The following is a 13,410-nucleotide window of genomic DNA, read 5'->3' as shown; positions in this document are numbered from 1 at the left end:
CAAACAGAAAAAAACCGAGCTCAGGTTAAAACGAGTTTCAAAGACAAGCCGCGGTTCAAAATCACTGTGAGGCTAGCGTCTACCAGGCAGTAGATAATCATCCGGCATCAAATGAGGATAACCGTCCTCCTTTTAAAGCCGCCCCGCTGATCAGTCTGATGCGGATCAGCTGTGCTCCCTCTCCTGCAGGTAAAAACTCAGAGATGATTAGATGATGAGCAGAGTACTCACCCCGGCTCATGACAGGTGAATTCTAAGGAAACTGCACATGGCAGTCTAAACTATTGACTGTAAATAATGGATTCATCTATGCAGTCACCCAGAGGTTTTATATAGAGCTGAAATGAAGTCCATTGATTGGTTCCCACCGTCGTCATCTTGGCTGTGTCATGCGTCTCGTCACTCCCAAGTGAAGCTGAGAGAGGACTGTGAGGGTGGGGGCAGATAAAACCCATCAAACTCTGAGCAGATGTCGCTACGAGCTAACTGAACTAACTCAGAGCTAACTGAAGCTATCGTAGGTTGGTGGGTGCTTTTAGCAAGAGAACTAAGGCTGAGTGACTCTGCAACGCTTTGCCTTCTAGGCTGTAACACTTTAACGTGAGGCTGAGGCCTTCTCTGGAACAAGCAGCGGAGCAGCCTGCTCGCCCTAGTGCTGACGGCTCATCTGCTACCTGTCCATCAAATGGACATGTCCCCTAATTGTTCCTAGTTTCAAGCTTTATTTAAACCTAAAAGGAGAAGTTACTAAATAATCTACCCCTCTCAGAGTTGTCATCATGATAAATTTAATCTATTAAACCTAAAATGTATTTTTTTTGTACCAGGCTCTAAACATGTTAATTTCTGCTGTGAATTTGGCATTTTTAACATGGGAGTGAATGAGAACTTGCTGCTTTCTGAAGCCAGCCCCTACTGGATGAGGCGGGAACGACAATTTTTGTCACTTCAGCAATGGCTTCACCTTAGGTAGGCAGCGGTTCTCCTTTAGACTGAACATGTCATGGAAAAGTGTGTTTATCATGTCTGAACAAGATAATCGGACATTAATTGCTGAAAACAAAGAAGACAAATGATCTGATTGAACACTGTGGTGACTCTACGAGATTAGTAAAGCAGATTTCTGAAGGATTGACAGTTAAAACTGACTTCTTTCTTAGAAACTTTTGTCAAATGACATTTTTATTTCTATCTTTCACCGTTTAAAATAAAACAAGAAGAGTTTGATGCAAATGTTTGGTTTCCATTCTTGGTTGGTACGGTCACATGTCTCTGAAACACTTCAGATCCAAAATGCAGCCTATTCTGTGGATCCTGGAAGTAAACATCCAGGTTTACTAAAATAAAATGAAACATCAACATGACAAAAAATGATACAAAAAGTAAACCTGGCAAAATGATTGAAAATGTTTCATTTTTAACTCTAAATTATACTTCTTAAAAGATAATTAATGTGGTGTTACAGTAAGAGAACACTGAATTTGTGTTTCAACGGTGCTATATTTGATAAAACTAAGAAAGTGTGTATTTGTATTCATATTTAGTGTTTTATAGTAAAATAAAAAATGTGTCACAAACCAAAGAAACAACAGATACATCTGTGCACGTTTGACTTTGTTCTGTTGGCCTTTTAGCTTCAGTTTGGTATAATTACTGGGATTCAGATGAATTAGAGCTTTTGGATGTGTAAAAATGTTCCAGGTGTCCTGATAGAGCTCTGGTGCTCGAGGATCCATCTACTGGTACAAGTTTGCCACCAGGCATATTCTTTCCTTTGGTCAAGTTGAAGCGTCACCTCCCTGACAGCTGTCTGGAGTGGGAGGGGGCTGCACCTGAGCAGGAGTGCTGAAGTGTGTGTGTGTGTGTGTGTGTGTGTGTGTGTGTGTGTGTGTGTGTGTGTGTGTGTGTGTGTGTGTGTGTGTGTGTGTGTGTGTGTGTGTGTGTGTGTGATGCAGAGAACAAGTGCATGCTTCTCAAGACATTTTTCAAGATCACTGGAGCATTTTCACTTCTAATGGCCAAAGGCGACAGTGGTCCAGCAGCGGTGGAGGCGGGCGGGTGTCTGGACTGAGCATGTGCTGCTGCTCCACATCCAGCATCCCTGAGGTGAGGGATGGGTGAATGGGCTCAGCAGCAGCGGATTGAGACCCTTACCTCACACACACACACACACACACACACACACACACACACACACACACACACACACACACACACACACACACACACACACACACACACACACACACACACACAGCCTCTGGTGTGTCTGATGGATGGTAGAGTGTTGTAGCTCGCCTTGCGTTGTGACAAGCAGCAGATGTTCTCCAATAATGTTTATCGGCTGGGCCTTCATCTTCAGATGACACACACCTGTTTCCAGTCAAACAGGCTAAGAGAGGCCATCCATCCACTGGGATCTGGGTGGCCACTTCACCTCCACACACACCGCTGGGTTAGCAGTGACACAAGTGACAAACTGGCATCCCAAAGTATATTTAGATCATCAGATAGTGGGCACCAAACCTTATATATGCTTACAATTGTAGTCCTAATCAGGGTGCAGGCTGAGCGGTGGAGTGTTTTATTCTGATTTTGGAATCAGCTCAGACATCATTTAGTTTAGCTACAATCTTAAAAGCCCCATTTTCTTTTAATCCTGACCATCTGTGAAGGAAAAGAAGAAGTGGTCTTTGCGCTGAAGGATTGTTGGAAGAAATAATAAAGCAGTTTGCTTATCAGAAGAAAAAGAGGGGTGCAGGAAACTGCTGATGAAATAACCCATGAAAAGTGAGATTTTTTACTTTTTTTCTCTTTTTATTTCAAACAAATAAAACAAAACATATAGTAACTTCCAACTTAAATAACTTATCACAACCGTAATTGTTCGAAAAGGAATAGGAAGAAGCATAGCTCATTTCACCTATCCCTAAATCAATTTACCCATACTTAAAAAATTTAAAATATCAGAATACAACAACTTCTGAACACAATCACAACACAACAACTCCAAAGTATCAACATCAATTACAACAACATTAATATATATATATATATATATATATATATATATATATATATATATATATATATAATCACTACAGTGCATTTACAAATTAGTGATCCTCTCGTCTATAAAACAATTAATTCTTTATAAAATTTCTTAAATTGCACTATATTTAAACTTTCTTTGATTCTTTCCTCCAGATTGCATCACAGGTATTTTTTTGGCCATAATTAAGCATATGCCACTTTATGTTTATTTATTTATCACTAGTTTTTTTTTCTGCCATAGCTTCACGTTCCAGAGATAATTGTTGCCTCTCAGCGTTTAACCAGATCTCCCAGAGGGCCTCTGTGTTTTGAACTCCTGCTGACAAATGCAGTGTGCTCAGATAAAGAGACGATGGGGACAAGGGGAATCGGTTCAACGGGTCTCGCACCATTTGTGTGCTCGTTGGCTGAAAAAATAAACCTTAAATGTTGATGAGTGCCAAAAGATGCATATCAGGAAACTCTCCCACACTTTGGATCTGCATTTTGCTGAGGGTGAAATGTTGGTTTGCACGTGTGAAGCTTTTGAAAAAGGAAAAAAATACAAGTGTGTTTTGTGAGATGTGACATATTCCTTTGGTTCTGAAGACTTTGTTCGGTGATCATTTGCCTGTTGCACCACTAGGTGGAGCTGTTTGCAGGAAATAGGCTTTGGAAAGAACTTTAAACTTTGATCCATGAATGAGTGGCCCAGACTATATTAACATTAATACAGAAACAGTTGCACTAAACTCCTCCTTATGTTTTAAAATCATAGTTTGTGGTTCAAACACAGAGCTGATGAAACACTGAGCTATTTTCTAATCTAAAATAATCTGAGATGTTAGTGGCTCAGCCACCACGCCTGCGCTGATCAGAGTTGTCATATTAAAACCATGTGCACAGCTGCTCTGCTCAGCCTCGGTCTGTTCTCTGGAACTGTACTGATTATCCATCAATAACACTAATGACCCGTAGCTTCCAGAGACAAAAGCAAACAGAGCAACAAAGCCACAACTTTAAACTCTGCTGCAGAGAAAAAGAAAATGGGGGTTCACGTGCACGGAGAAAGTGCTGTAGGTATTATAAATGCAAAACAATATTTAACTGGTATGTGTTGATTTGCGAAGTTTCCCCACCCAAACACACTCCCACTCCTGTCAGCTGTTGGTAAATACTAGCCTCCTCCATTCCTTCCTTTATGGACACCCTCATACGTCCATCCTCCAAACCATTTCCCCTTGGTTTCTGACTCCGCATGGGTGCCAAGTCAATCAGCGTTAGAGCTGCCAGCTGCAATGGCCTTCCTCTCCAGGGGGTGTGATGTATGTTCCAGCAGGGCGAGTGGGTGCGTGCCACACAGGGACGACTGTATCATGGGCGGGTGGCAGAGGAAAGGAAGGAAGGGCTGGAGAAAAGAAAAGACAGCGGCTAAACGGGAGCTGTAATGAGGCCTGATGGATTCAGAGGTTGTGCCAGCTGCCCCATTAGCTGAGTGGCTCCAAACCCCCATGATGCTCTGCCCACAGAGTACCCATCAGACCACAGGCGCACAGCGGAGGGACTCGGCAGCTTGGGGATACGGCCCCTCTGGGACACATGCAAACACATCAAGCACATTGCAATGGCTGAATTATAACTCTTCATCTGACATCCAGAGTTCTGCTGCTCACACCCTACAACACAATGAACCTTTTGTGAGAGTTAAAGGTGGCAGCTTCTCTCAAAATGTTAATGAAATGTTTTAAAAAGTTGCTATTTGCTGATTTTACCACCTTCTGTTATGTTTTAGGGGTGTGAAGAAGCTTTTAAAAAGCAAATTGTGTGGTTTTGGTGATGTCATCATGTGTTTACTAAATCTTTATCTTTAGTGTGATTGTTGAAACCTCATCAAAAACTTCCCTATGGTTCTCTTGTGGGGAGATGTTTAAATCCAAATGTCCTAGATTCACAGTTTGGTAATAAATCCAGTCTTTAGTGGAGCTGTGAAGCGAGATGCTTCCGGGATGCGCCTAAAACGTTCCACGCCACGTCCATTGTGGATCAACACATTGCCTATAATGACATCCATTTGAAGCGGAGACGTACCACCGTAATGTGCCCCAGACTCTACTGGTGTGGATTGGGGTTACATCGGTTTACGTCTCCTGAATTTATGATAACGTAACATCATGTTGATGCTTATTACCACAGGTCCTAGAGACGTGAACTAGTCTACTGGAGTACTTGCTGCAGAAACAAGGAGCACTTGGTTATGACCACGGAATACATTGTCACTACCATCAATGCAGCTGACCTCATCCAAGCTGGATGACCCACGTTGACCTCATCAACACTACCTGACCCTGCGTGACCTCATCAAAGCTGGACGCCCCATGGAGCCCTGAAGGCTTGCGACAGGCCTTAAGAAAACAGCCCATCCATTATGGTGCCAAGAGCACTGTAAACATGGACCATCAAGGCCAGCCATCCTCACTGTCATGCCCAATTTCTCCAACCCCCCCTCCCACCTCCTCCATCCAAATCTACCCACTGGACAATGGGGCTGCTGAACCTCCAACCCTCCCAGCCACAATGTCCGCCCACGTTGGCTGGCAGCAGCGACAAAAGGGGTGTGGGGGGGTTGATGCCGGATGGGGAGGCCTGCTGCAGGATGGGACTCTTATTGAGTGTTTGAGCGATGAGCCAGGTCATCACATCTAGCCACCTCATCCATCATGCCACACAAATGGACACAAATAAAGAGGACACATTCCTGCCTCTGCTCCCACTACCACATTCAAGCCCTCTCTAGGTTTTTTTTTTAATTTTTTTTTTTTGTGTTTGTGTCCTTCTTGCCATGTGAGCCAATAAGGCCTCGAGGAGAAATAAGAGGAACAGAGTTCAGGCTCTCCATCGCTCTTGGAGGCCATGGGAGCGCCAGAGGAAACTGCCAGGTGGTGTTCCGACTCTTGTCTCTCGGTAAAAAGTCACAATTTGGGGCCAGAATGATGGGCAGCCAGCGGGGACTATCGTGACGAGGTGGGAGGGACGTGGGAGACAAAGGAAGTGATTTCAACGTTTTAGGTTGAAGTAAAGTGAGAAGAGAAAACATGTCAATCCACATTGTAGTCTTTTATTTCTCTTAGTTGTTCCTCCCACAGTATTGAATTGAAATGCATAACAGTTACATTGTAGAAAGCATTAAAACAAAGTACCTCAACTTGCTGATTACTTTTTAAAATCGATTATAAACAAAACAAAGACAAACAGGAAATCTGGTCCCTCAAAATGGGAGAATGACTGAAAGGATTCTGTTATTTATCATCGGTTTGGCACAAGGGATTAACATGAACCGAACATCTCACAAGCTTGCAGACAATTGTAAAAAATAAAAAAAAAGTCAGATACAGATCTTAGCAGACCAATCATGCGCTTATGATAAACCACACCTCTTTTTTATTATTCATTCTTTAAAACGCGTTTGATTTTTTTTTTAGATTTTTACAAGTGAATCATTAAATTGTCATAGAAAAAAATCCCTAATATCTAACCATTGACCAGTTTCATTAGTAGAATAAAGAGTGAATTGAATGTTTAATACTATCCGGCACTCAAAATGTAATCTACAAACCCCATTGATCTCTGGGACATCGGCCCGGTCAGGAAAGTCCACCTTCACCAGGGCTAAGAGCAGTGCTATTCAGTAAACAAACTACAGTTTGCCATGAAATAAATACAATTATCAAAATACAACAGCAAATAACAACAACAACACCAACCAAATAAGAAAAAGAAAACAAATGATTGTCTAAAACCGAAAGACACGAGGCATGGAGTAGCTAACGACTAGCATTCAGGCTATTTTAGTGGTATTGTTGTTGGACTAGGATGGATTCAAGGATTTATTTTTATGGGGGAAAAAAGACATATGCCCTTTACAGAACAGCAATAAACTTCAGCACTAGTGACTTATCTCAGTAAATAACAAAAACAGATTTTTTTCTTCTTTCACTAGAAAAAGATGATTTATTTATATCCTTTCACAGACGCCACAGGTGGGCGGGATGGAGAGCGGTTTGAATCTAGTGTACAGTGTTATGATTGTTTAGACACACACAGAATATGAGAAACTGGCTTGACTTCAGCCGAATCGTTTTTCATCAGTTCTCTGATGAGTGGAGCGGGTTACTCACGCAGCCTTTTGTTCTGATCACCAAGTACATTTATTTCTAAGGAACATCCGAGGATTTTGGGGATTCTTGTTCTGGTTCTTATGCTTTCACGTGGACCGACTCCCTGCTAGGCTGAAACGAGCTGTCAGACTGGAAAGCTCTCCTCGCATGTCTGGGATGTTTGAATCGGCCCTCCTTCTCTATCAGCTGCCCTTGATGTGCAAAACATAGAAATTTGGAAGATTAATAAATACATGTATTATTATTACTTTTGCATTTTCGAATTTCTGTATCCGCTGGAGTTTTTTTTTTAAGGAGGCCGGGTTCTGTGTGTGCAGTGACCCTGCTGTGTGTTTAAGGCAGTCCGATGGGCCATGGTTCTGCTAAGCAGTCACTCTGTGGACAATCGGAGGCCCCTTGCTGATAGCGCCCCTCCTCTTCCATGATGAATTCCTGGTGCCACATGAAGGTCAGGGGTTGGAGGTGAAGTAGTTGATGCAATGGGGTGTCATCATCATACATGGCTGAAGGACTGGATTGCGCTGGATTCTGCAGCTGCCCGGGCCAGACTGTGCCACATGGTCGCTGGAGTGTGTGTGGCTGAGTGAAGAGAGTCCTTTTCAGCCAGAGACAGCATCATGGCATACGCCTGAAGGAAAACGGATGATACGTTACAGCCTAAAGCACAAAGACACCTCAGTACCAAGGAGTGGATATGAAGAGTCAACCTTGCTTACTTGAGACTTGGATTTCCTAAAGAGTGGCTGTTTGACAGCTTCAAGTGAAGGAGAACCAAATGCTCCATCATCTTCGTCTCCATCACTCAGCTCACTCTCCTCCAGCTTGCGCAGGTCAGCAAACCGATGGATACGATCCAAGGCCGAGTAGCTGTTCTGCTCCTCCTCTTCATCCTTATACCTGAGAGTGATGCAAAATCATTTTAATCCCAACATCAGACTTCTTGATCTCATGCTCACACGGAATATTTAGATCCCTTGAGTCACATTTACCTCCTTGGAGATGTTTTACAGCTGAGATTTAAGTCGCTCAGCTCACTGAAGTCCATTTCGTCCTGGATGATGTCATCACTCAGGCTGCTAGGATGCAAATTGCTTTCTCTTTTCTCAGAACTAGGCTCCTCTGCTTCTTCATCGTCTGCTTCTAGGTCTTCCACTTCTTCATCTTCCAGGTCCTGCAACCCGTGGCTGGCCATCAGTGGTTTCCCATCTTCTAATGGACCTCCGTTCAGCCTGTAAACCAGGAACACAGCTCGACATTAGGGAGAACCATGAATTGAAATGAAGCCTAATTTGGTGCATTTGTTCTAGTTTTATTAAAAACTGTGCGAGATATGAGATGAATAAAGTAAGAGGTGGTGGATTTGAAGCAGTTTGTGGCCGCTGCAAATGAGCAGAGCCGGAATCTCGTTTGTCATCAAGACTCTGGGGCCCCTTTTGGGAACAGCAGCACAGAGTTGATCATCACAGCACTTAAATGGAGTGCTGTGCCTCTCTCTTTGTTTATTTTCCTTACTATCTCGTATTTATCTAATAGGCAAAATATTTAGCTGACAGCCCCATTTGGTGGGAGAGTTATGAGAGCGCTGCCAACCGACTCATTCTTCCATCCCTGCGGAGGGAGTGAGGGCCAGCTATCCAAACTGCCCGTGTCTTAATCTGTCCCTCTGTCTCTGCGCTACAGGAAACCACCATTTGTTAAATCATCTGGAACCACATTAAGACTGATTCACTAATTACACTCTGGGACATCTTTCGTCAGCTCACAAAAATTCCGTTCTTGCACAAAAGATTCAAAGAAAGCGACTGAGAGAAAAAAAAGGCAGAAATTGAACAGAACTTTTAATACCAACACTGTGTAATCATAGACAAAATCTCTGGATTTAGGTGTGAAGGTGGTCCAGATTAAAAGAATGGAGAAAAAAAAGGGAAATTCATTGTTTATCTGCAGCTGATAATGCTTGGCTTTCGACCGAGCTCCTGCTGGAACGAGGAGTTGACAAGATGGTGTTCATGGCGTGTCAAGCTCGCACGGCTGTAAGGTGGAGCCAGCTCCAAAAAAGAGAACGAGCGAGAACTCTGTGATTAAGAAAACAGATTTGCTAATTACGCTTTCAAACGTGGTAATTTGCTGAGGATAAAGTATCTATCAGGAGCAGTCAGGAGCGCTGCACTTTGAAAGGAAACACAGGCCGACCCTTTGACCCCACCCCCTCTACCCTCTTCCTGTAGGCAGACATGTTGGTTCCAGATGTGGTCTGACTGCTGCATCCCCCTCCCACCACCTCCCACTCTGCTCTCGACCCTCTGACAATCCACCGACCCGCCTCGCTCTCGCAGGCCTTCAGCCCAATCTGCGGATATTTACTAATCTGTCCTGTGACTGGAACTACGTGGGCACAAGAAGCAAAACTAGAGAGCTCTTAACTGTTATCTGATCTGACCGCAACCGCAAGAGTTTATATGCACTAAGATAAGTTTTACTATGTGTGGCCGAAGGGTAATTCATATAAAAGTTTCCTCGTTGGTTCCAAAACCTTTGAGTTCATCATCACAGATGATCTGATTATTAACAGAAACTGGATGGGTGGCGAAAAATTTAGGAAAAAAAGCATGAAAATTTTAACGCAGTTCGATAATAAACCTAAAAAAGTCTACTAATAGTTTCTGACGAATCAGATCCTAACTTTTTGCTTTAGAAAGGTCATTTGATGAGCTCACCGTTCCTCAGAATGACCCGGTGAGGTGTGGTTCTGTCCTGCGTTGCTGATGAAGTTTCTTATTTCGTTAAAGTAGGAGTCCTCTTTGTCGTCCAATATGGCGCTGCCGCTGTCCAGCTCAGACTGTGGCGATGACATCGCAGTTCCTATAAAATAACAGAGGAACAAAAATTGTTTCACTGTTTGATTGTGATGTTTGATTGTTTTCTTCCAGCTGAAAATAGAGCAAAGTCGTTTTATGACTATATCACTGTGAACAAGTTTAAAGATGTGGTTAACTGGAAAAAAACAACATTTTTTAATGATTATTTGTGATTATAATCAGTCACTCTGAGTTTTTCTTGGAGGCTGAACATGAAAACAGTCTTCTACACCTATATCCTGCGTTAGCTTCCGATAGAAAATAGATGGTGAAATGCTAGGATTTGAAAATCCTCACATATCTATGCCTCAGCGTGAATTTGCTTTCATGGCTCGCACCCGCCTGCAGGAAAGCTTTTTCAAATACTTTTGCAGCGAGGAGAGAGAGCGGAGAGTGTCTTGGTGATAGTGACTTTGCAACATGGCTGAACACGTTTCGTTATCCAATCAGAAGCGAGGCGTTTGCATATGATTAATGATAATGAGCAATCCTGCTGTTTTCATCTCAGAAGAGGAGCATCATAGCTTTTTTAATGACTCATAATGTATTGATTTACACTAGAGAACACTGCAAATGTACTGAATAAATGAGTAAACCACACCTTTAACACCAAGTAGGCAGTAGCTGTGATCTTTAAAAGATATTCTTGACCAAAAGTTCTTCTCATTTGTTGAAGAATGAAGGACAAAACTGTTTGCGTTCTAAAGTCTCTGGAATATTTAAACACATTAGTTCATACACTATCGTGAACCGGATACGTGACTGTAATGGTGGCAGGATACCACAGAAAAGCGCTACGCCCCCTGTTGGCTGGCGGGGAATTCCTTTGCAACATTCCCCAGGTGACGGAGAAGTCCGAGAGCAAAACATCTCTGTCAATGTGTGTGCATCTCTCCCAGCGGGCCTGATGGGGAAGTAGAGATCAGGCTTAAATCAAATGATAACGTTTTTTTTTTTCAGTTATTCTTTATATTTCTGTCAAATAGAAGTCTGATCTGCTCACATTACGTGGTGTGTTTGCTGATTAGGGTGTCATGATGATCACAAACCAGCACCTGTAGTCTGAACCTCCTTTTATCAGCTTTGTCATTTTAACATTTTAACCACATTGCATAGAAAGTTAAACAGGATATTGCTGCTCCACCTGTACTTAAAGTAAGATTCATAAAATATTTCAAGGGAGTAAAGCTTTTGTTTTCTTGAGGAAAGCTCATTTTTCTCACATACTTTTCATTTCTGATGCGGAAACAAAAATCTTTGCTGATAACGGCATTTTTGTTTGATAAAGTGCGCGTTGTGTACGATGAAGTGTCAGCCGCCTCTGCTGCTTTTGGCTTCTGTCCACTTGTTCTGCTGATTCAGTCAGAGTGATGCAACCTATCAAACCTGTGAGCTGTGCTGCTGATGAAAGCAACTCATTCCAAACCAAATATTTTCAGCCACTGCAGAGGTCGATGGCAGATTTATATCATTTAATTTCTCAGCCTCCTGATTGTCTCAAATCAAGAGTAAATTATGTTTTACGATAAGGATTTATGCACCTCACAAGTCAGCAAACTGCCTCTCATTTTCTCTGATAAAATGCACCATTGGACAAGACTTCCACAATCTTTACGGCTCACTCCTCACCTGACAGATTGCCGTTCTCGTGCTTTTTAAGGTGACGGTCGAGGTTGGTCTGCTGACCGAAGCAGCGGTCGCACAGGTGGCACTTGAAGGGCTTCTCCTTGTTGTGGATGTTACGAATGTGCCGTTGCAGGTTGGACGAGATACTGAAGGAGCGGTCGCAGTATTTACACCTGCAGAGAGAGCAGATTCCATAAAGGTGCATGAAGTAGACACCCTGTGGTCAAATTTGGTTACTGCAGCCCATTTTTATAAACAAAAGGGACTTTCTCACTACTGTTTAGTGAGTTTCATGGCTGTTGCCAGTTACGGGTCAGCATTAGAAGATTCTGGGTGACGATGATGAGTCATGAACAGGAAGTTGATAAGTAGATTAAAAAATTTCACTGTAAAAAAAGTAGCTTGAAACATTTTTTAGAGCCGATTTTCTAATTCACCCTTGGCAATGTTAGCTCAATGTTAGCCTCTACACCTAACCCTGATATTAGAGTAAAACAAAAAGATGCTGCAGCTTTTTAGGGGTACAAGAAATAACTTCTAGGTTGTTCCTTTTTGCTAGCTAAAATGTTTTCAGAAGTCTGGTGTCAAATTACAAATACCGGCACAGACGTATACCCTGTGGGCTTAAATATGATTGGCTCTGGAACCAGGAAGTATGGAGGCAGGACAGATTGTAAACTAGGCCCTTTTTGGCTTTTTTAAAAGGAGAAAAACAAACAACTCCCAGATGGCTGTAAATGAAAACTGTTTTAATGCAATCTTCCTTCTAACATGACTGAGACTTTAGACTGTTGTGATTATTTTACTGTAAAATTCTTACAAATTGTAGCTTTAAAGTATGGAGTCACTATAGTTACAAGTCATAACTGCACTGCACAATGAAACAGAACCCATGATTTGTTCTTTTGGATAACTTTATGGGATACATAACACACACACACACACACACACACACACTCATTCGGATGGTCCCAGCAGACCTACAGTCTCAGACATGATGGAGGAGCTTGTTTAAGGTGAAACAGCTTTGCCTCTCATCTCCGGCCAGCACAATAAAATTGCATTCTTCTCTCACAAAATAAGCACGCAACAGTTTTGGTTCAGACCCTGCAAAATTAGGAGCTCCTGCCAAGTTTCTCCACGCAAAATTATACGAGAAGATTGCATCTTTTCTTTTGGTGGAATTAGCTCGCTCGATTGGCTATCCCTCAGGAACACTCCTGGTTATCTCCACAAGAATAGGAAAAAAAAAGAAGAAAAAACTACATTAAACAGCGGCAATCTTTAATGACATGCCAGTTTGTGGAGAGCAGGATTTCAGGTTGGGGTTGGAGAGGTCTGAATCTGTCTTTGTCACTGTACCCCTGTGGTCTGCAGACCTCCTCTAAACTTTGAGCCAGCATTCCTCCACCTTGGTAACTACAAAGCTGAGAGGGTATAATCATTATTTCAATACACTTATTTAACAAGATGAATATCTACATGCACACTGAAATGCTAATGCGTGGTTGCTGATGATTTTGACCCTTGTCTAAAAGTTTGAAAAACACAAATATTTAAAGAAAACTGTCTGGTCTCATAATTGCAGCTGCTGAGTCAGAACATCCTCAAACTTCCTTCCTGCTGCTCCCACCAGCTCATTCTGTCACCCAAATGAGGATAATAATTATAATTTAGAAATAGGATGATTATTTGTGGCAAAAATACAACTTTTGTTC

The 13,410-nt window shown here is 42.4% G+C and overlaps 1 protein-coding gene across 2 annotated transcripts in view; it reads right to left on the bottom strand.

Moving 5' to 3' along the window:
• Positions 1-6,128: 6,128 nt before the first annotated feature.
• The window catches only part of mecom (MDS1 and EVI1 complex locus), a 170,102-nt gene continuing 162,820 nt past the window's right edge, over positions 6,129-13,410 (bottom strand). For both annotated transcript variants that reach the window (XM_054743414.2, XM_054743426.2), the window contains 5 exons: positions 11,696-11,865; positions 9,926-10,070; positions 8,198-8,437; positions 7,925-8,105; positions 6,129-7,836 (listed from right to left, as the gene is read on the bottom strand). In XM_054743414.2, the coding sequence (XP_054599389.2) occupies positions 7,702-7,836; positions 7,925-8,105; positions 8,198-8,437; positions 9,926-10,070; positions 11,696-11,865 (871 nt within the window). In that variant the 3' untranslated portion in view covers positions 6,129-7,701. The remainder of the gene's footprint in view (positions 7,837-7,924; positions 8,106-8,197; positions 8,438-9,925; positions 10,071-11,695; positions 11,866-13,410) is intronic.

This window comes from Nothobranchius furzeri, chromosome 13 (assembly GCF_043380555.1).
Source record: "Nothobranchius furzeri strain GRZ-AD chromosome 13, NfurGRZ-RIMD1, whole genome shotgun sequence".
Classification (NCBI taxonomy): domain Eukaryota; kingdom Metazoa; phylum Chordata; class Actinopteri; order Cyprinodontiformes; family Nothobranchiidae; genus Nothobranchius; species Nothobranchius furzeri.
This window is presented reverse-complemented; position numbering and strand designations above follow the sequence as displayed.